The sequence below is a fragment of the Dromiciops gliroides genome, chromosome 6 (genome assembly GCF_019393635.1).
Source record: "Dromiciops gliroides isolate mDroGli1 chromosome 6, mDroGli1.pri, whole genome shotgun sequence".
NCBI classification, from domain to species: Eukaryota; Metazoa; Chordata; class Mammalia; order Microbiotheria; family Microbiotheriidae; genus Dromiciops; species Dromiciops gliroides.
In genome coordinates, this window is record NC_057866.1 from 47380769 (window position 1) to 47404752 (window position 23984).

Below are 23984 nucleotides of genomic sequence, written 5' to 3' on the forward strand. Positions count from 1 at the left end.
TAGATGCTAAGCTATTTCTAAGGTGCTATGGGACTGAAAATGTTTTAAGCACCCTCTAAATCTGGCAAGCTGGACAGAGCTTTGGTCACCTTGTCCTAGTTACAGATATATACAGAACAACATCTTTTCTGTGTCAACCATCAAAAAGGTTCAGTAAAAAAAAGCAAAACTCCCACCAGATGTGTTGGCAGAAAATTAATCATACTCTAAACCCAAGTTTACCTTTCCAGATAAATCCATAAAATCAAAATGACACACACTTTTTTATATAAAAGGATAAATAGAGCATTTTATTAACACTTTTTGCAGCAACAAAGATGACAGTCCACATCTTGTCATTCAACACAGCAAAAGCTATGACCACGGTTTACATCACTTTGAGGCACAAAGCAAAAGATTATCTGATTTTTCCTTAAGTTCAAGAAGGGTTTGCATTTTTTTAAAACAATCTTCAAGTTTTATATTTGCAGTAGCAGGGCCTCCAGTCACTAGCACAATACAATGAACAGATAAAAAAAATCCAGAATGGACTATTACACACACACACTGATAATCATTGGATTTGTGTTGGAAATACAATGTCCTTATCAATTTTGGAAAGTTAGGAAATGATTTGGTGTTCACTTTGTTGTTCTGATCATTCCAGCCACCCAAAATATCTATGACAAGCAAAATGAAGATAATATACAGACGGAAGGATGATGCCCATTGTAATGCATTGCACTTATTGCTTGGTACACAAATGTTGCAATTCTTGTTGAATTACTGTAGGAAGTGCCAACGGGCTGTCTCCTCCTGTTGCTAAAATTCTACAGCTTTACGAAAGTAGAAATTGCAATCTCCCAAACCCAACAGAAGTTGTATGCCACTTTTGGTATATGTGAGGATTGTTGCTTTTACTTTTGTGTGCGTATGTGTAGATATAGACATATATGTATATAGATATAGTCATATTACTTATTGCCCTCTATTTTTAAAGACAAATACATTTTTAAATGGGACTCATAAAGTAACAAAAATTGTATATTAAGTTTATATTTTTATATTCTATAGAGATCTGTGGCACAAGTCTAATACAGTATGGAATCATGAAGGGAAGAATGTCTAAATTGATTTCTACTTCCTTTATCATTAAAATGATCTTTTAAGGGCTAAAGCTCCATAATAAATTTCTTATTAGACTCTTAAAGGGATATATGTCTTTTCTAACGAGTTTTTACAACCAGTACAAAGTTGTAATAAAAATACACTGAAGTCTATTTTTTTTTTGAAAAAGTCATCAGACATGCTGCATGAAAATTCAGATTTTTAAAATGTAAAGTATTTTATACTGTCAGGTAAATGAATGGAAGAACTTGAAGCATACCCCCTCACTTTGCAAGATCTCAAACATGAAAAGAAAAGGGTCTCTTTCCATGCTGGAAACTCTAGCATTCATTATAAACTACTCCAAAATATTGCTCTCCATCTCACCCAATAGCTTGCAACATTTTTTTTTAGCCAGACCTATGATTTCATTGGTGTGGAGGAGCTCCTGGTTCAGGAACTCCCTCCAACAATGTAGATCAGTATCTCTGTTGTAAATTTTTGTCTTAAAGAGTTGTCTGTGGGCATTAAGAGATTAAGTGATTTGCACAGGGTCACATAGCCAGCACAGGTCAGAGGCAGGTTTTGAACCCAGGTTTTCCTGACTGGAAGGCCAGACCATTATATCATGGTGCCCTCAGCATATAATCACAACTCTATAGAATATCTTGCTAGCTATTGCCTATTCAGCATACTTCTGGGGGTTGCCAGAAATCTGAAGTCTTCACCTTACAGCCAGCAGGCACTGCCTCCCTCTGACTGAATAAATATGGATTCTTTAACACAAAGTCCTGTTGATATATCTATTTTCATATAGTGTAGCAAATATATAAGTGCATTTTTTCATGATCAAGTAGCTTTGGCTTTTTCACCAGAGTATTTGATGTGCCATGTGCCAACCCAAATAGTTGTGCTTTCATCATTGGTTATGAGTTTGAGCTCTTGTGTCTATAGAAGAAACTAGTTTCCTCTATAGTTTTGAACAGGAAATTTTAAAATGTGTAGTGCAGAAATGGCTGGACCAGAATGGAGGTGATGCTTTGTTTCTATGGGGACAGATAGTACTTGAACAAATGGTCACTTGATGGGATTTTTTTTTTTGTTTTTTTAGTTGTTTGGTTTTTTTTTTGTACAGCAAGACCTGTCATTTTGATATGTGTCAACATGTTTACACCACATCTCTTGTGCAAACAACCACAATGGATTTAATCACGAACACTACAAAATAGATTCAACGATTAGCTCTGTTAAGAATAATCTTCTCTTTCCTTATAGATGTATGAGTCTTGTACCTCTTCTTGTACAAATTCTTCTTTCTTCTCCCACCCATTGGGCCAACCACCATTGGCCTGTGTTGTTGCCCCATAGGACTTCGTGGTACCATAATTTACATAATTTTGAGTAATGTCCCCTGTTTCTTCATCAAGTTCATCTTCATGGATAAAGCCACACTTTTCTTCACTGGTCTCTTCAGGATCTGCCCAGGGTTGTTTCTCACCCGAAGCAAAGATTCCATAAAATATAACTCCACCATAGTGGACTAAGGCTGCAATCAGAAAGACATACTGCCACTCTTCCCGGGACTGTAAAAAAAGAAAAGTGGTACCGTGAGAAGAGCCCTTCAAGGTTTAAAAGACTCAATGTCTTCAATTAAATCTCCAATTTTTATAGAGCTTTTTGAAGACCATCTTTTTCAGAAAGAAAGCCATTTTCTACCAATCAATGGTCAACACTCTTATAAGTAATATATCATCAACATGAGTGTTTTAATTTCTTTTGAAAATTGTACCTGTTCTGAAATAAAAGGCAAAAAAAATCTATGACCTGCCTTAAGGTAAAAACAGTTCTATTAGAAAGCCTGGGAGTTCCAATTGTAATTGAATTAAAAGACCTAGAGGAAAACATTTAGAGCATTGGATACATTTTCAACGGAGAATTTGTGCAAGTACATGGATAAGAAGATTTGCATGGGTCATGATCTGCATGGGTGAGGACACCTATACAGATCAGAAAATCACAGGACCTCAGAGACGTCATAGTCCAACCTGTACCTGAACTAGAATCCCCTTTATATCCCACATCACAAATAGTCATTAAGTATAATGATGACGTCATGGATCAATGGAGAGATCATAGAGTCAAAGACTTGGAAGAAACCTCAGAGGTCATTTAGTACAAGTCATTCATTTTCACTGATGAATTACACCTGTGCAGTTTAAATGACTTGACCAAGGTAACATAAGTAGCTTTGTCAGAGGCAAAAAAAAAAAAATTCATAAGAGGGGCCTCTAACCTCAGAGTCAGTGCTTAAAGCATATAATATATACTTTGAATTTCTTATTTTTTCCATTTAATCATTTTTCCCTCCTTTTTCTCCTATGGCCAGAGTTTTGAGTTAAAAGACTAGCACTTTGCTCTGCTTCATCTCAGAGGGCAGAACTGGTAACAACAGGTAGACATTATATAAAGGTGTATTTAAAATTGAGAGACTGGAAAAGCTCCTTACCAGGAGGGCCAACCAACAATTACAAGGTGGATAGTGAATCCTCTATTTATATATCCTTCATTTTTGAGATGGATGATCACTGATTAGACATCTTGTAGCAGAGGTTCCTGATTTAGGGAAGACTTTAACTAAATGACACCTGTAGCACCTTCCAACTCCTCAATTCTATGAATTGAAAAGAATGGTTGCAACCAACCTCAAGAGGATTTTAGGGAGTAGCATTATTGGAGATTTGCAAAATAAAATCCCACCCTACTCCACAGGCATTTTTTGTTTGTTTGTTTGTTTTTTTCCACAGGCATTCTTGCAAGCTAATCTGTCATCTGGCTTCTACACCAGACTCATTGGAGAAATGTTGAGAGGAATGTAGCTTAGTGTCCAATGAGGTGGTCTATCTCTTACCTCTAGGGGAGTCAACAGTCCTTTGTTCAGGGGCTCAACACCGACATAGAACAGTAGCAGGAGCAATGAACAGAATGAGAGCTCTTTGCTCTTTAAAATGTGAACACCTTTCCTTTTGACCACCTACCTTGTTCTTTGTCATTGCACCAACAATGATAGGGCAAACCATTCCAGACAATGTACCTACACCATTTGAAATACCCATTAAGATACTGGCATATCGTGGTGCAATATCCAAGTGGTTGACATTGAATCCTGAAAGAAACACCCAAATTTGCACTCATGAGGTTATTAGACCACACCTTTCAATTAAATAGATTAAATAGCAAGTTCAAGTTGTTGAAAAATCGAGTGATTTTTCCATGTCTTGGGAAGAGATTACCGAAAACACACACACAGACATACATACAACATACATACATATACATATACACATATCTATTCACCACAGGGACCAGAAACTTTTCTGAAAGTAATATACTGAAGCAGAGGAAGGAGAAAGCTAATTAATTTAGGCCAAATTCCCCTTTTATGAGAAAGGAAAATTCTAATATGACATCCTTTTAAATATTACCAACTAATCTTAATGCTCCCTGTCCCTTCTTCCCTATGATTCTCCCCACGCACTTCAATTAAGTTTAATAAATATGTTTAAGTACCTACTATGTACAAGGTACCATATCAGGTGCTAAGGATACAAAGACAAAAAAAAATCCTGTCTTCAATGAACTTTCATTGGAGGACCTTCCATTCAACTTTCAACATAATTATGTTTAGAAAGGGGAATGGTCTGTACCTAGCATAAAGTCATATTTCCCTTAATTGTGGCTAGATGGAAAAGCACTTTGCTGGACAGGTGATCTGCCTATTGACTAAACGATCAACTACAAACTCCTGGGTCTACCACTAAAGTTCTTCCATGATCTATGCCTACTTTTTTTTATCTTCTTTCACTTCCCAAAACATGGCTCACTTCAACTCCAAGTCACTATATTTGCTTCCCTCCTACCTTTGCCTATTTCAGCTACAATTTCAGCTCACCTAGAATGTCCTCCTCTACCTTCATCACCAGTCCAAATTCTTCACATTTGGCAAGACCCATCATACTTCTCCCTTTCCTTGCTCAACTGCTTGGTGTATTGGTTTGCCTTTACTAACCTCTACATTCAAATTCTTTGACCCCCTATACTATCGGCAGTCATGTCTTGCCAAACCACAAACTTTGATATTACCAGCACCACCCCCATCCACCACCTTTGCTCCATTTCATGTGCTGCTGAACACTAGAGAAAGTCAGGAGACTGAACTGGCTGTATATACTACACATTTGTGTTACATAATCTCAACTGGTCCTTCATGCAAACAAAGCAATACTTTTACATTTCCCTAGTGGTTTCACTCTTTCACTGTCTGCAGTAATTATTCCAAACCTTTTCATCTCTCTTCAAGCCACCTACAGCACCCCAAAAAATGAGGCTATTCCATGAGAACTCCCTATTCTTCCTTCTTCGTTTCACTTCACTCAGATGTCTTTCTTTACAATTTCCTTCTTCACTCATATCTCACATTAAGATGTACATGATCCTTCTCCTTACCAAGGCAAATCCTTCCATATGCATACTTGACCATATCTCATTCTAACTTTTCCTACCAGTTTCTCTCCTCTACCATCTTTACTATATTTCTGAATGTCAACACCCCCGCAACTACAGGTTCCTTCTTTGCTATGTACAAATTTGCTCATATCGCCCCCCCATCCCTAAAAAAATAAAAACAAAAAACCTTCCTTGATCCAACTATCTCCCCTATTATCCTTTATTTCTCCTCCCCTTCATTGTTTAACTCCTTGAGTCAGCCATCCACATTAACTGTTTCCATGTCCTCTCCTCTCATTTGATTCTAAGCCCTCTGTAATAAGGCTTCTAAACTCTTCATTCAACTGAAAATTCTGTCTCCAAAGTCACCAGTGATTACTCCATCAACAAATTTAATGTCCTCTCAATCATTCTTCTTGATTTCTCTGTGGTCTTTTACACTGTTCTCCAACCTTCCCTCCTGTGTACTATTTCCTTTCTCAGTTTTTGTGACACTGCTCTCTTGTTCTCCTTTTACTACTCTTCTCTCCCTTACAGCCTTCTCAGTTGTATCTTTTTATAGACGATCTCACTAACTATGGGCACCCCCTAATACTCTATCTGGGGCCTTTTTCTCTTCTCCATCATTACTATCTCGTCAATCCCCATGGGTTGAATTATCATCTTTATATTGGTGATTCCAAGATCCAGTGTTAACCTCTATACTGATTTGTAGTTTCACTCTACCAAATGCCATTCATATATCTCAAACTGCATGTGATATAGAGATCTCAAACTTAGCATTTCTGCAACTGAACTCATTCTCTGCCCCCCCCCACCATCTTTTCTTCTGAAATTCTAATACTTTGGATGACACCAGTATCTTCCCAGTCACCCAGGATCAAAACTCAGGTGTCAGACTCAGCTCCTCAGATGCACTCCATCTATACAATCTGTTGTCAATTCTTGTCATTTCTACCTTCAAAATAGATCTCATAATTGTCCATTTCCCTCCACTTACAAAACCACCATCCCAGTTCAGGAAAACTCCCATACCTTATACCTGGGATATTACAAAAATCTTCTGCTTTTTTTTCCTTGCTTGAATCTTCTCCCACTCCAATCCATTTTCACTTAGCTGCCAAAGTGCTTTTCCTTAAGCACAGGTCTGACCATGTCACTCCCACTCAGTAAGTTTCAATGGCTCCCTATTACCTCAAAGATCAAATATAAAAACCTCTTTTTTATCTTTTAAGGTCATTTACAATCTGACATGTTCCTAGCTTTCCACATAAGCTGCAATACAATGACACTGGCTTTCTTTTCGTTTCTTACTTATGAGATTATGCCTCCCAACTCTGCCTTTTCATTACAACCTTGAAAGTAAATGTCATAATTTTTTTAAAAAAAGGAATAATTTTGTATCTTACCTGATATAGCAAAGCCACTGAAGCCCACTGCAAGCACTAAGAAGGAGATAGCTACACCCCGAGTGTGAGAATAGCCCACAACCAAAAGCAACGTGGCTTCCATGCCAAAACCTTGAGAAGCAAATAGAAAGAACTTAATCAGAAATTCAAGAATATTTCACATGGACATCAATAAGGCCAGAAGAACAAATCATTTAATGTTATCACTTATAAGGTTTTCACCAAGTACCCAGCTTTGAACTGATCTCTAGACAGGACAAAGCTAACTCCTAGCATAATGCCAGTGGATGCCAGAGAGCAGTCTAGTCCTTAAAGGTTGTTGCCTTCTCTAATATTCAGAAACCAGTGCACTTTAATGAAGGCACATTAGTTTAATTTGGAGGAGAGAGGAATGAAGCCAAAGCATTCTTCTTCTGAGACCAATGGAAAATTTCTATACATGACTGAATTTGACATTACCAGACCAGATTGCTTGGGAGCTAGAACCAATCTCCATGTGGTTACAGTACATTTTTTTCTCAGAAAGATGAGAAGTGATTAAAATGAATTTTAATGATGCATACACACATTTTCCTTTGCACTGGATTGAATGAGCACCCTGGCTCTTGAGACAGAAGACCTGGATTCAAATCCCAATTCTAGTGCTTACTGTGAGATGTTGGTCAAGTCACTTAAACTCTTTGTGTCTCAGTTTCTTCATCTGAAAAAAGGGGGTTGGTGGGACTTGGGAGCCTCTATGTTTCCTTCCAGTTGTAGATCAATGATGCTATTATTGTCTTGTGATAATACTAAAAATAATAATTGACATTTCTATAACACTTTTAAAGGTTGCCAAGTCCTTTGCATGTATTGTCTCTTTGGAGCCACATGACAGCCCTGTGAGGTAGGTATTATAGGAGTTATTCATCCTATTTCAACAGTGAGGAAATTGACATTTGGAGAAGGTGATGATGGAGCTAGTATGTGTTAGAAGTAGGATTTAAAACAATGGCTTCCTGTATCTACATCCTACATTCCATCCAATTCCCTGCTGTATGAAAAATAGCAAACATATTAAAGAAACACCAAACTAGATTGAATCAATTGCCCATGCAGTCTAATCTCCTTTCTATTAAGTGGACCCAATGGCTATGATACTAAGATTCACACACCGTGGGTAGCATTCTACACCTCAGAAAGATAGCCATCCTTACCTTCCATAGCTATTTGGCCAGTAAAAGAATGTCAGTCATGAAAACCACTTGTTGAGTATCTAAGTCACTGGGCACCATTGAAAGGAGTAACATGGAAAGTGAAATAAACAGCCAGACTCAAACAATTCTCAATTTTTAAGATGTACACTCCACTCAAGAAAAGATAGCCTCAGCAGAACAAAAACAGACAGTTCAATACACTGGCTTACCGCCACAATTCATGATCTTCCTCACTGTAGTAGTTGAAAGAATCTGCCGGCTTCTTAGAAAATCAGCAATTTGTCCTCCAATTGGCACAATGATCGTCATCACTAAGTGAGGCACAGCAGATAACATTCCCACCTGACAGAAAAACAAATAGGGGTGGGGGCAGAGATGGATATTAATTAACTTATATTAAGGTTTGATAGCCTAATTTTCTCATCTCTTTATGGCTTACGTATGAAGAATCGGTGGTAAAATAACCTTAAAAAAATGATGGTGTGTCCACTTACCCTCCTAGAATAAGCAATGACTTGTACTGAGTTGGGAGGAGGCTGAAGATGAGAGAGGTTATTCGTACTCACTTCAGCCTCTACAAGCACCATTGCTGTGATCTATCCTTTGCTTGGATTTACCCTCAACATTGTGGTTGGGATGTAGCTAGATCAGAACTACAGCATTCTGAATTTGACCCCAAATCTTGAAGATACTAAGAGGTATGAATGCAAAAAGAAACCTCTTAGCTCTTATGGCCAACCCTAGGAAGGTCTTCTGGATGTTTTGATCGAAACCTAGAGAGAGTAGCCATTCCCTTTTTTTTGTTTGTTTGTTTTTTTGTTTTGTTTTTTTTTTAGTGAGGCAATTGGGGTTAAGTGACTTGCCCAGGGTCACACAGCTAGTAAGTGTTAAGTGTCTGAGGCCGGATTTGAACTCAGGTACTCCTGACTCCAGGGCCGGTGCTCTATCCACTGCGCCACCTAGCTGCCCCTGTTTTGTTTTTTTGTGAGGCAATTGGGGTTAAGTGACTTGCCCAGGGTCACACAGCTAGTAGGTAGCCATTCCCTTTTGAACAAATAGCTTCTATTTTAGTCTCTAAGAGTAAGCAATTTGCTTTACCCTGAACTACACTAAGGCTTACTTTGAGATAAAATGCAACCAAAAAATCTAAACAAACTTTCTCTACTACTATTTGCTATTTCCTCATGACTCTTCTGACCCTTTCATCTGCTTGAGAGATTTTGAGTTTTGAGTCATAGTGATTGACTTCAAAATGCTAGCTCCAATTAGTGATCTCTCCCCTAGCTCTTTCATTGTGGATTCCCAGCAATTTTCAAAGCAATGTTTTATAGGGTTGTATGTTAGGGTGGGCATCCAGGTGGCACAATGGATAAAACACCAGGCCTGGAGTTAGGAAGACCCATCTTCCTGGGTTCAAATCTGGCCTTAGACATTTACTAGCTTGTGACCCTGGGCAAGTCACTTAACCCTGTTTGCCTCAGTCTCTTCATCTATAAAATGAGGTGGAAAAGGGAATGGAAAACCATTCCAGTACCATTTCCAAGAAGAACTTAAATGGGGTCAAAAAGAGTCAGACACATCAGAACATGTTCTATATGTAAATAATACTAATTCTCTAATTATGTCTACCACATTGGATACTTTGTAAGTATTTAGTGGGAAAAAATGTGTGATACTGGGAAAGTCACCTAACCTCTTTCTGCCTCAATTTCCTCAACTGCAAAAGGAGGATAATAATTGTGCCTACCTTGCAGCATCATTATAAGGATGAAATGAAATAATATTTGTAAAAATATTTAGCACAGAGCTTGGCACATAGCATATGTCATATTCTTGGCATGTTTTCCAGATGCCAAATAAATTCTTGTTTTCTCCTCTCCCTCCCTTCTTTGTATCCCAAATGCTTAGCACAATGCCTGCCATATAATAAATGCTTGATAAATGCTTCTTGACTGACTAACAGTACACCTGGCTGCCTCAAGAAAAACCTCATATGCTAAAATTTATTTGGCCAACTTCATTCACACACACACACACACACACACACACACACATATATATATATATATATATATATATATATATATATATATATATATATATATATATATATATATATATGAATGTGTGTGTTAATGTATGTATGCCTCAGAATGAGGTGAGCCAGATTCTGAATAAGGCATATTGCCTTACCTCAACATGATTAAAATGCTGTAATTGGATTCTAAGATGTGTATTCCTCATAAGTTTGGTAATGGTCGTCCAGTGGAAGTAAACCATTGCACAGAAAATAATGCCTTCAGATAAATTCTTTTGCTTCTTTTTCAGAATTGTCTCTTGGGGTATTATCAATTTTTAAAAATCAATACTCATGTCACATAGTCAATATTATAATGTATTGACCTCCTGCTTTCATGTCTAATTGTGAAATGTCAATCCTACGCTTTCTATATATTTTAACATGGGTAGATTTGTTTGCAAATTCTGAATATCTCCAAACTCTAACACCCACAGAAAGCTGCTCAGCCAATAATTTTCCCCAAAGTATAACATAACTTTCTCCTGGGAGAATGAGGATCCTTGACTTCTTTTTTGAGAATCTTTATTTGACTCAGTTTCATTAACTGTAAAATGGTGGTTATCATGGCACCAAACTCACAAGGTTATTGTGAGGATCAAATGACATAACATATGTAAAAAAAAAAAAACTTTGCAAAGTGCCTGACACATAGTAGGTGTTACATAAATGCTTATTTCCTTCTCCTTCCACCCTTCACTAGGCAAATTGCTAAACTCCTCTAGGCCTCAACGTCTTTCTCTGTTAAATGAAGAGGCTAGGCTTTAGGGTTTCTCCAGTCCCCTCCATCTCTAAATTTACAGGTTGGGCCAAAGGCACTAGGGGGTTTCAATATTAAATTATTCCTTTATTTTTTGTTTTTAATTTACAATACCATGGTATCATATATAGCAAATGGATTTATATTACATATAAAAATAAAATTTTGTAAATGGCAAAAATAAACAAAAAATAATTTTCAAAAAGTTATTTAAACACCATGATTTTTGGCCCACCCTGTATGATGCCAGAATCTTGCAAATCTTTTTCAGCTCTAAATCCCGATTCTAACTGGTAATACTTCAGGACTTCTAAGTTGCTATTCTGTTCATTGGCCTGTATTTCATCTCAAAAGCAGGGATGTCAAGCCCTCTGTATCATCCTCCATCCACTGGAGATTTCACTGGATTGCTCCATGTCTTCTAAGAATGAAGTTGGTTCTATTCAAACAATATATTGGGGTAGTTTTCATTTTACTAAATTGACTTTTTTCTGCACTAAATGAATCAACTCCTTTGGTATCATGTAGAACCATCTTTTGGGTCCTTTTGATAGGGGTCTCTTGAATCTCAAGAACATCAATCCCCTGTTTTCTCATCTATTTCCCTTCCACCATTTCTGCTATTTAGTGCCTAATAATTGTTATTCACTTGTCACATAATCATTGCCTGTTACCTTATTGCCTTAGTAATGATATTATAGTTTATCACAGGTTTTAGTGACAATTTGAACTTCTTTTCTATATTAAGCTCATCAGTTGTTAAAACACCTACTACAGAGGATGAGAATTCATGATTCACTCATCGCTACTACTTTGGACCACATTTCTAATCCATATCCTTCCAGGACCTGATAGGCTGCCCAGAAGCAAAGACGATTAGCCAAGCAATTTGACAGCCTTTCTCCACTAAAATTTAGGAAAAAGGAAATGGCTCACCTTACTGATTATGTATGAGTGACTATATCCTATAACCTGATCTTTCACGACTATTTCCACCTTAACCTTTGTCCTCATCTATGCATCTACAGCCCTCAGATGGTTGTCAAAATCATGTTTCTGTGAGATTATCTTAGACTGTCTCTAATTTGTGCAATATGAAAATTTTCCTATTACTTAGACTGATGAAATATCTTTGAGAGAGTTTCTATTATGTTCGAAAAATTGACTGAGAAGGTAAAAATTAAGTCCCTCAATTGACTGTATAGAGAATCCCAAGCAAAGTCTGATTTACATAGTTCTTTATGCTAAATTGATGGACCAAAGAAACTAAACTTGTTGTTTATCTCAGAATCTCAGTATCTCAGAGTTAGAGGGAGCCTAAGAATCTATCTACTCCAAGCCATACCTGAAATAGAACACACACACACACACACACACACACACAGACAATATACTCAAGTGGTCATCTAGTCTTTTTTTGCAGGTTTTCCAAGAGAAGGAACCCACTATTTGCCAAGGCTGCTCAACCCCCTTTGGATAAGATCTAATTATGGGAAAGCATTTCAAGCCATCATGCTTATATCAGCCTCTTTGCAACTTTCATGCATTGTTTCTAGTTCTTCCCTCTAGAAATAATCAAAATTAGTGTCAAACCTCTTCCCCATGACAACCCTTCAAATACTTGAAGGCAGCTATGTTGTTTCCCCACAAGTCAAGTCTTCCCCAGGCTAATGATTCCCAGTTCCTTTACCTGATCCTTATATAGAATGAATTTGATACCCTTAGCTATCCTGGCTACTTTTATCTGCACAGTGCAGACCTTGTCAGTGTCTTTCCTGAAATGTAATGGCCTAAATCGAAAACAATATTCCTGATGTAGGCTCATCAGAGCCAAGTATCAAGTACAAAGGACATAGTTAAAGCCATACCATTTGATTTGTTGCTGTTGCTGTTGCTGTTGTTGTTGTTGTTGTTGTTTGTACTTCATTATGGAAGAGGAGAGTGACATTGGGATGATGGCATGACTTGCACTGAATTGAATTTAAGTGAGGGAGGGCTGTGCAAGGTCACCAACATTATTTTCTCCTCCAGAGCCATCTGGGTCCACTAGCAAAATATATCTCAGGATGACTGGAGATGACCCCAGATTTTTTTAAGGCAATTAGGGTTAAGTGACTTGCCCAGGGTTACATAGGTAGTAAGTGTCTGAGGTCAGATTTGTACTCAGATCCTCCCAACCTCAGGGCCAGTGCTCTCTATCCACTGTACCACCTAGCTGCCCCACTATTTGATTTACCATAAAAGTGAATTGAATAAATTTAATCTTTTGACATATTGTCTTTTTTCTTATTCAGGTCCTTTTAATTATATAGACTTACATTTCCAGGCCAAGCACATTCTTCCATTAGCATTCCCAGGTTTCCCCCTTTTACCCAGGTTGATAGCTCCATCTCTATTCAAAAGCTCTTGGTATCAAACTCATCCTAGCTTATGAAAGTTGACTCTGTGCAGGACTGGTTGTGAGCTGTCACAGCCCACATTGCTCCCTGGAGTGTTTGATCTGCTACAGAGAAAAGATGTGCACAATGGGAAGAAGCTCTCTTCCTTGGAAAGGAAGAAAACAGTTTCCTTAGAAACAGGAATTTCCAAAGATCTTGGGAAATGGCTGCTCACTGCTAAGTTTCCTTCAGTCCTTCACCTGAAGAAACTCTTTCAGATAGAGGCTTAGTACAAATGTAATGGGCTTGGGTAAGGACAAGAAAAACAAGATGGGAACAAGTGAGATAAAAATGTAAGGCACTTAGCACAGTTCCTGGTATATAGCAAGTACTATATACAAATTAACTATTGTTATCATCAGAAATGCTTTGTAAAGCAATTTATCAAAGCATGGGTGTACAACCAAACTTGGTTTCAAGTAACTTTATGTTGGTCACATGGATGGTATGTGTCAGAGTCAGGACTTGAACTCATATCATCTTTACTCTGTTAAGAGCTAAAATTCTATCTAGACTGTCTAAAATATCTAATGAGTGGTCGCCAATAAATTATAAGCTTTAGCAAGAGTTAGAGTTTTAGGCATTTATTAAGGAGAATAAGAATTTGGTAAAGAGAGAGAAAGCCTAGATTCTTCTTTCTATTAAAGGGAGAGTGCATTTCTAGCTGCCTTCTCCACCAGCATCCCCAGGAAAAAGCACGAGACCGAGCGCCAGTCTCTTCCTTCTTCCTCCCACTAGCCAACGTCACTTCCTGATGCCCAAAGAAAAGACTCCTGGTCTTGCCCTCAAAGACCTTCACTTCATGGGCGGAACTCTTCTACAGTAAGTCTCTGGCAGGTGGCGTCATTTCAATTGTTACAACTCTAAGGCCATACCTCTATACACCATGCTGTGTTGCCTATGTAAATGCACTAGATTATTGAGAAAAGAAGTCTTTTCCTCTCCTGTCCTCTTTTTTCCTCTCCTGTCCTCTTTTCTTCGCCTCGCCTCGCCTCTCTGCTCCTCCCCTCTCTTCTCCTCTTCTCTCCTTTCCTTTCCTTCCTAATTTAATTTCCATCCCATCTAATTTAATCTGTTGGGTTACAGAATATTTCAAGTTACTTGAAACCTACTTGTTGAACAACTTGCATACATGTTCTAGCTAGAGAAAAAATGAATAGATTTTGGATTATTTTCAAGAGCATTCTGAAAAAGGCAAAAGGAATGATCAAGGGTTTTGTGTTCCTGCCACTTTATATACTTCTCCCAGTTCTTATATAACTATATCTTGATAAAGAATTGGAACTTGCTTTTCATCTAAATAATTTTTTAAACGTCTCACCAAAATTGTACAAAGAAAGAGATGACCTATTTACATACCTTGCTTATCTCAAATCCAAAGACCTCCTCAAAGTAAGCTGGTTGACTAATTAGCAACAGGTAAAAGGTCCAGCTTCTGCAGAAGTTTGCAACAATAATTGCATAGACGGGCATAGATGTAAAAAATTTTCTCCATGGAGTCTTGAATTTCTGAAATTCCCCCAAAAAGAAAGTGATATTTGCCATTTAAACAATTCTTAGATTTTTAAAATATGACCTTTCATTAAGCAGTCCTCTGGGTATGTTAAGAAGGAAAACAAAAGGATTCATTGCAATATTCAGTGCAAACCTTAGAAGCATGAATGGTCACGACAGTAGAATAGGATAAAAATGTCAGCCTCAATTGTGCATCAAGTTGGTGCAACTTTAAACACAGGATCTGTCTATAAGATTATATGTGAGACCTTTTGTACATAAGAAAATTTTTGATTAGCAATAATAATAGCACATTTATAAAAAAATTAAGACTTACAAAATTCTTTACAGCAACTCTACAAGATAGATAGGCAACGCAAGAACTGTTGCCCCCAATTTTTAAATGAGGAAACTGAGGTTCTAAAAATGCTGAGTGATTTAACCCTAGTCAGACAGCTAATAACTATCAGAGCCAAATTTAAATCCTTCTCTTCTGGCTTTAGGTCCATTCCATGACACATGGCACTAAGTTACTTAGCAAATTGCTTGGCACATATGAGCAGAGGTATGGTGGTAAAATATTTAACAACCATCTCTAGAAAAAATGCATGCACAGCACACTTTTAAGTTTGATTTTCATTATTAACAATTTCCTAAGTCTATACAATCAATAAAACCATAAATCAAGCCCTGTTTTTTAGAATTTGCCAATTTTCAAGATGTAAATGCTTACACTCAAAATTGAGCAATCGGCACTCAAGAGCTTGATTTGAAGTGACTCCAGAACATTTCTGCACATGTGGTGCATGGAAAAAACACTTGATTAATTAACAGTCAGACTATAGATAAGCCTTTCTGTCAATGACACTGTTGCTGCAGCATCCTTTCTCATTTCACAGAGCAGCAGACTGGGAGCTAATAACTCAGACTCCTAGCCCTCTCAAAGGTCCTGACTTGAAGTCAGGAGAGAGCTAGGTTTGAATGCTCCCTCTGAGGGCTTTCTAACTATGTAACACTGAACAAGTCCCTTCACTTATCTCAGCCTCACTTTCCCTATCTGTAATATAGGAATAATTACACCTATAATTTCTATCTCAAAGGGATAAATAAAGGATTAAATAAGCTATTATAAAATATATTTCAGATTTCACGCCCTATGCACATTTTAGTAGTTAATATTCATATTAGTATATGATGCAGCCCAATTGCCCTATAGATCAAAACTCTGTGTAGTTGTACTTGGAAACCAACTCAGCTTTTGGCAATAATTCATTTCAAACCAACAACTGTTAAAGTATTTACTGTGTGCCAGACATTGTTTTAGGGATCAGAGACATAGCAACCATAAAATGAAACAGTCTTTGATACCAGTGGCTTACATTTTGCTTAGTAAATCAAAATGCATACATAATTATCACCAAATAATTTCAGAGTGGCACTGACTTCTGGGCAATCTGAAAAGGCTTCTTGTTGGTGAAATCACTTCAGCTGAACCTTGAAGGAAGGAATCAGGGAATTGAAAGAAGTGAGGTGGGGAGGAAGAGAACCCATGCAAAAGGTATGGAAGTCAAAGATGGAATGTCATATATTAGGAAGAGCAGGCCGGTCAGTTTGACAGGCATGTAAAACAAATGAAGGGGAGTCATGTGAAATCAGTACAGAAAGATAGGTTAGAGAAAGATTGCTAATGGTTTTAAATGCCGTAAAAAGAGGTTATAATTTGTTGTAGAGGCAGCAGGCAGGCAAGGATGCTTTTTGAAAAGGGAAGTGACATGGGCAAACCTATCACATTATAATCAAGGATTTATCTTTTATAATAATGAATGCATTGAGCAGACATGTAACATCTTTTAATTGAAAAAGCATTGCACTTGGAGTAAAAAAAAAAAGGGAAACACAACTCATCTGGTCACTGGCTCTCCCACTGACCAATACTATACCCTGAACAAGTCACTTAATCTCTCTTCAACTCAGTTTTCTCATCTGTGATAGAATAGGGAATTAAATGTGCTTACACAAATGCCAAAGAGTTGTCATGAGAATTAAAAGAGATTATGTATGTGAACCACTTGGTAACTCTAAAGCACTAAAAGTTAGGATGAAATGGATTGACTGTAACACTCAATCCTATTCTTTACTGTGCCCCTGATGCCTTCTCTAAATTCTCATAGCTATTTTGATATTTATGATATGGTGGTCCACTCAATCAAATCTGATTTGTCCTGTCAACTTTTGCTTTTAAAACTAAGAGCCATAAAATTAATTGAACAGGTAGACATTCATACAGTTCACTTAATCTAATCTAATAACTATAAAAAACTTTCTATCCATCATGGATTTATACTATGGCCTACCTTTAATTCTTCATGCAATAGGCACACAAATAACATTTAATTTTATTCCCACACCTTATGGATACTTTAAAGCCTTATCTTAGCCAATTTAGGGTGGCCTTGTTTGAATGCACAGATTTATAACATACTATGAAGAAGTAATATATCTTTAGAACTGGGGCAATATGGAGTCCCATGGGCCTAAATTCAACCTCCACTACTCCTCCTTCTCCCTTTATAGTTGTGAATGGTTGCACAGTATAATGGAAAAGCCCAGGCTTGTGAGTCAGGTGACCAGAGTTCTTTTCCAGATTCTTAGTGTAACTAGTTATATGACCTTGAGCTAGCCACTTAATGTTGATGGGCCTCCATTTCTTCATCTATAAAATGAAAAGGTTGTGTATACCAGATAATCTTCCAATTCCCTTCCTGCTCCATACTCCTAGCTTAAAACTAGAGAAAGAAATGAAAGAGGAAAGTTGAAGTGGAATGTTAAGGGTTTGGGGTTTGAGTGTTTTAGGGTTTGGGGTTTTTTTGGATGAATGGTATTCTGATATGAACAGGACATCAGTTGCAAACATGGAACATTTCCCAAGAAGATATCTTAGTTGTAGGCAAATATAAGTGTGTGTGTGTGTGTATGTGTATATATATACACACATACATATATATGTATATATACATATATTCACATATATATATATGTACAATGACTATTTTGTCTGAATGAAGATGGGCTCATTTCTTTTTTTTTTTTTTAAGTGAGGCAATTGGGGTTAAGTGACTTGCCCAGGGTCACACAGCTAGTAAGTGTTAAGTGTCTGAGGCCAGATTTGAATTCAGGTCCTCCTGACTCCAGAGCAGGTGCTCTATCTACTGCACCACCTAGCTGCCCCTGGGCTCATTTCTTTACAAAGACAACTTCAAAATATTACTAATATGGAAGACTGAACCAAGAGTCTTATTCACTGAGGGATAAACCGTCCAAACTAGATTTTCCACAAGCATGTCTTCCATTTCATAGGGACATCAGAAAGGTTCTAGGTGACAGCGATGTCCCAGCATGGGAAGCATAAAGAATCTGGGAAGCTGCCACTTTGATGAATTTTCATAGGCCTAAGCATCTAACACAGACTTTAATTTGCAGTTAGTATGAATAGCTAGATCTAAATCATTCCAGCTAAATCACTTCACAAGCTCGAGAATTCATGTGTATACATACATACATACATACATACATGTATATACACACATATATATGTTTGTGTATGTATTTTAAACACACATATACATTTTTTTCCTTTTTAAAAAGATCACTGTGTCCATTACTCTAATGTTTTCATTGAGTTTAGGGCTGCTAATGAAGTATTATAAAGAATGTTACCAAAATATATTATCAGAAAAGAAGGTAAACTAGTTGTGTGGCAATAATCAGAGAAAATTGGTGGACAGTTCATGTAATATATTGGTATCTTGGGACATTGTTATCTTGAAGGTGTCAAGAGACTTCAGAGAGGGCTCCTAGCTTTGTTCCATAGTATGTCTTTGACTGAACCATTCACACATCTACAGAAGACTATTTGGTATGCATAATGATGATCCTCTAGGATATTTAAATACCTTCTCATGCATCAAAATGGATTAGAATGATATAATTTTAGGACTGAAGGAGAATTTAGAGATTATCTAGTTCAATTTTTAATATAAACAAAAATAAATTATGTTCAGAATGGTTTTAGGGACTAACATCAATTACTAGATTCTAGTGCTTCAGAAATTAACCCTCAATGTGTAACATATATGGGTATAAATAGTAATTATACAACTACATTTTAATTTAGTTTTTAATTAGTAAAAATTTATTATCTTTCTTTTCCACCTTCCTGCACCTACTGGGAAAAAAAAACTCTGAAGTTTGACAGGCAAATGGAACAAAAGGAAATTCTGAGTATGAAGTTAGAAAGCAAGCTAGTTCTGATTCCAAAAAATCAAAGAGAATTTTACAATAGTATGGGAAATTCACAACATGAATATGGGCCTGGAAAAGAGTTTGGGGAAGCAAATAAGAGCAGGCATATACACTGTAATAAAGTCCTTACTTCCATTGCCCCTAAAAGATTGGCACTCTCTCCAATGCTCTCTTCTATGTACCTTCGTTCTTCATCTGTAATGGTCGGATGTTTAGCAGGGCTCTCATAAGACACCAAAAGCCAAAACATATACCAGACCATTCCAAAGCTCCCTGTTGGAAAGAAAAAGTCAGAGGATAGGGCATTGAAGGAGAGAGATTTTTAAATGGGGGACACACATAGAGAAGTTTCTATTTATTCTGTACGACTGGAATTTCGGTTTTTATTTCATCAGCATGTCAAAGGACCTATGGATCAGGAAGGCTGGTTATTTTAGCCAGGAGTATGTTTTTCTCTATGGCTCTGACTCACATCAATATAACAATCTCATCACACTTCAGTGGAGGTGACAGTGGCACTGTAATTGCTCTCACCAATGCACACATTGCACCAGGTGAGAAAAGAGAGCTTGTATTAGTAGGTTTCAGGCATGCTGAGAATTCATGAATTGGTTTAGGCAGCACATAGAGTTGTAGACATTGGAAGCATGCAAGGTGAAGCACTGTCAATTCATCTGTGGAACTAAGAAAGTATTAGAGGTGGGCTCAATCCATTTGGGGGGGGGGGGGAAGGGGCAGGGCAATGAGGATTAAGTGATTTGCCTGGGATCACACAGCTAGTGTCAAGTGTCTGAGGTCAGATTTGAACTCAGGTCCTCCTGAATCCAGGGCTTTATTAACTGTGCCACCTAGCTGCCCCCTGCACAATCTATTTTTATAAAGCAAGACAATTCATTGGGAAGTAAAAAATTAAATTAACCTGGTTGCTTGGCAGTAGCTAAAGGAATGGACACTTCTTATCTGAACTAAATCTTTTTAAAAAGCTAAAAACCCAAACTGAATTCAGTCAAATCTATTTGTTCTATAGGCATAGCCTATATTATTTCTGGAGGACTTGCCTACTGGTAGAGTAAAAAGATAGGCCTTAAAATTCCAGTGGTATGGGACCCCTCATTCAATTTTGGAAAGTTTGGTGTTTTGTTTTTGTTTTTGTTTTTACATTTAAGGTGTGTGTGTTTGTGTGTGCTTGCGTGCATGAGCTTGCGTTTTTTGGGTTGGGGAGGGAAGGGATCTCTCGATTCCCATTTATTTAAAGCTTAGGAACATCACTCTTATAGACTTTTTTTTTGGTGGTGGGGGTTGTGGGGGTGGTGGGGGTGGTGGGGGTGGTGGCAGGGGTGGCTTGGAGGGGATTCTGGATTTGTAATTTCATCAATATTTGCAGAAATCCTGATGTGCAAACTCCTTGCTCCACCCATGCTTTTAGAAAACAATAATTTTAGAGAATAGCCTGCGGAAATGGAGAGGTTAAGTGCCTTGCCCAAGATTACCCGGCCAGAATGTGTCAGAAGTGGTACCATCTATTAAAATCAAATTCAGGATCTTCTCTTGTTCTAAGTGCTTGGACCACAAAAGAAGTGAGGCACAGTAATTAATGTAGCAACATTCTATATTTCATGTAAGTAATCCCTTGTGTTCTTTCCGGTATATGATACTATGCCTAAAGTATTTCCAAGTCATTCTATAAATGAATGGCTATAAACTCCCTACCTATGAGCCTTATGAATCCCTTTTCCATTCCTTCCCTTTTTAGCAATCTCACCATTAAAACACGCCTGCTCCGCAGTGTATGTATTCATAGTCATTAATAATAGAAGAAATGACTGATTTATTCTAGTATCCCAGTTGCTAGACATTTCAGTTCCTTCATCATGCTATTTTCTTGGTAGGTTGTTTCCCTGAGGAACAAGGTGAATGTCCCCATTTTCTCCACCACCCCATTCTTAATCTCTGTGGATTCTCCTTAACACCTTGGTTGGTTTATATCCTTGCTTTGTTCCAATCAATTACTGAAAAATACTATTACTGATCTATTTGCCTCACATCAGAAGGGGTTATATGTTCAAATATCCAATTTAGAGTGCCTGGAATTTGCATTTCCCATCTTAGCTGTGCATATTCAATTCTTGCTTTTGGTCTGGGTAAATGCATTAAGTATACCATATTTCAAAACATTTTTTTGTGGAAAACTAAAGTTTGTCTTATGTCTACACCATGTCAGTAGTAGTCATTGTATATGGCATTACTTTAATATAAGGTCAATTGGTGAATATGGCACATGGAAAGAAGGCCCATGTCATTAGTAACCTTTTGGTCAAGGACCTTTACCAACTATTGCCACCCTACCTTTACAGCTTTATCACATAAATCACATGTCCACACTTCCTGTGCTTCAGCCCAACTGGACTACTCTCTGTTTCCTGATCAGACTTTGTACCATTCCACTTCTTTGCCTTTGAGAGGTAGTATGATATGGTGGGAAGGGGCTTCAAATCCATAGGATTTCATAGCAGAAGACCTGAGTTCTAACCCTGTCTCTCTGGTCTGTGTAGGGAATTACTTAATCTCTCTGGGCCTCAGTATCATCTATGAAATTAAAGGATTAAATTTGATTACCTCTAAGGTCTCTTCCAGTTCTAAATCTTTGAGCCAATGAATCTTTTCTCACACTTTTCCTTAGGCCTGCAAAGATCTGCCTCCACAATACAGGATCAATTCCTTCACATCACTTAAAACCTTCCTGATCCCCTTTCCCATTGTACCACACCAGCACTTGGTTTTGAACCTCTCTAACATACTAATCTCTTATTATGTATCATATTCATTGGACTAGAAACTCCCTGAAGGCAAGGACTATGTCTTAGCTAAACTTTGTCTACTCGAGTGCCTAGTGTATATCTGAATTGAATGGATTTATCCTACTCAATCTTAGACTAAAGGAACAATTGAGCCATCCATCTAATGAGATCATGAATCTTCTTACACCCCAAATAATAAAAAGTCACAACTAAATAGATATCCTATAAACTATTCACAATCTCTACTATCCCCTGGTATTTTCTTCATAAAGCTGTAATAAAATGAGACAAATTGCATGAGCTTCTGGGACCTGATTCTCTGTTACCTTTCATTCATCTTTCAGAATTTCACCTTCATTTACTAAGGGAGAGAGGCAAAGTTCAATTGGTGGCATTTGAAAACTAATTCTCTGGCAATTTCTTCTTTCATTTATCACTTTGTCTGGTTCTTTTAAAAAATGTTACTAAGAAATGAAGACTATAGTTTGGTTTTAAAGAAACAAAGCTTATCACTAGGGTGAGATAGTCTACAATCGATTGAAAAATGGCATGTTGACATCTCAGGACCAGGGTTTGGATCCACACACTTACCATCTGTGTGACCTTGAACAAGTCACTTAATTTCCATGGGCCTCGATTTCCCTATCTATAAAATGAACGTGTTAGACTAGATGAACTCTAAAGACCCTTCCAGATCTACATCCATGAACATGATTCCCTTTCCTTTTAAATCTAGGGAAAGAAAGGAAAGGTTCATATAACCTGAGTTTACTACTAGTATCTCCACAGGACTAAACAGCATAATAGGAGACGGAGCCCTATATCCACAAATCAAAGGAGATGAAAAGGACACAGAAGTTGAAGGAAAAGGGTGAAACAGAGGAGTGAGTGCTTGCAAACTCTCCCCTCCACCCCATCTCATCCATTGGCAATCAGTCAATACTCTATTTCTCCTTGCTATGGATGATGAAAGGCTAAATGAAAAGAACAATATACATGTTTAAAGTTTCATCAATATTTTTGTAAAATAGAAACAAAGAACACCAACAAAACTTTTTTTAAAACCATATACTGAGGAGGCAGCTGAATTCAGGCCCTAGATTCAGGAGGACCTGAGTTCAAATCCAGCCTCAGACACTTGACACTTCCTGTGTGACCCTGGGCAAGTCACTTAACCTTTATTGCCCTGCAAAACAAACAAACACATATACTGTTCTCTTAATTTGGCCTTTTGTTAATTCTAGAAAAAGCAGTGTGACATAATAGATAGTAGGTCCGATACAGGAAACTTGGATTCAAGTCCCATCTGGGTCCCCTTGTCCAATCATTTAATCTCTTAGTGCCCCAGACAACTTTCTAAGGCTATAAGTGCTAGAACATGCACTTATCTACATTGATAAAGAGAGTTTCTTCATGGAGAGCACCCTATGCCAATGAAATCACATATCTCATCTCCTCTTAGAGCTCTCTTTTAAACACACACACACACACACATGCACATGAAGAAAAAATACCATTTTGCTTAGAGAAGCTTATGTTGGCGGCTTAATAGCTATTTCTAAGAAGAAATGAATAGTATGAGAAGGGTTATGGATGGAAAACATTTTTCTTGATCTCAAAATATTAAGGTGAGAGAGACATGATGGAGTAAATACAACATGACTCCAATTTTTCAGAAGATCTGATTTCACTCATATGGCTACTCTTCCCCAGCAGACTGCAAACCCTTCACACCTTAGCAGAATATATTCATGAGTTACTATGACCAAAAAAAATCATTCATTACTTGCAAACTCTCCCCTCCACCCCATGTGGCAACCATGTGCATTTAGCTAGTCTGGTCCTTGGTTGACGAGCCCAGAATCCATCTCTGGGATGACACTCACAGCATTTCCAGTTTGGTATTATCTGACAGAGATTAGAT

At 37.5% G+C, this 23984-nt stretch overlaps 1 protein-coding gene across 1 annotated transcript in view; it reads right to left on the bottom strand.

Annotated features, from left to right (window-relative positions):
- Positions 1 to 268: 268 nt before the first annotated feature.
- SLC17A6 (solute carrier family 17 member 6) overlaps positions 269 to 23984 on the bottom strand; it is a 64710-nt gene continuing 40994 nt past the window's right edge. Inside the window, exons 7-12 of the mRNA XM_043971310.1 lie at positions 19393 to 19535; positions 14826 to 14975; positions 8401 to 8533; positions 6999 to 7109; positions 4122 to 4249; positions 269 to 2669 (exon numbers count right to left, since the gene is read on the bottom strand). Coding sequence (XP_043827245.1) covers positions 2334 to 2669; positions 4122 to 4249; positions 6999 to 7109; positions 8401 to 8533; positions 14826 to 14975; positions 19393 to 19535 — 1001 coding nt within the window. The 3' untranslated portion in view covers positions 269 to 2333. The remainder of the gene's footprint in view (positions 2670 to 4121; positions 4250 to 6998; positions 7110 to 8400; positions 8534 to 14825; positions 14976 to 19392; positions 19536 to 23984) is intronic.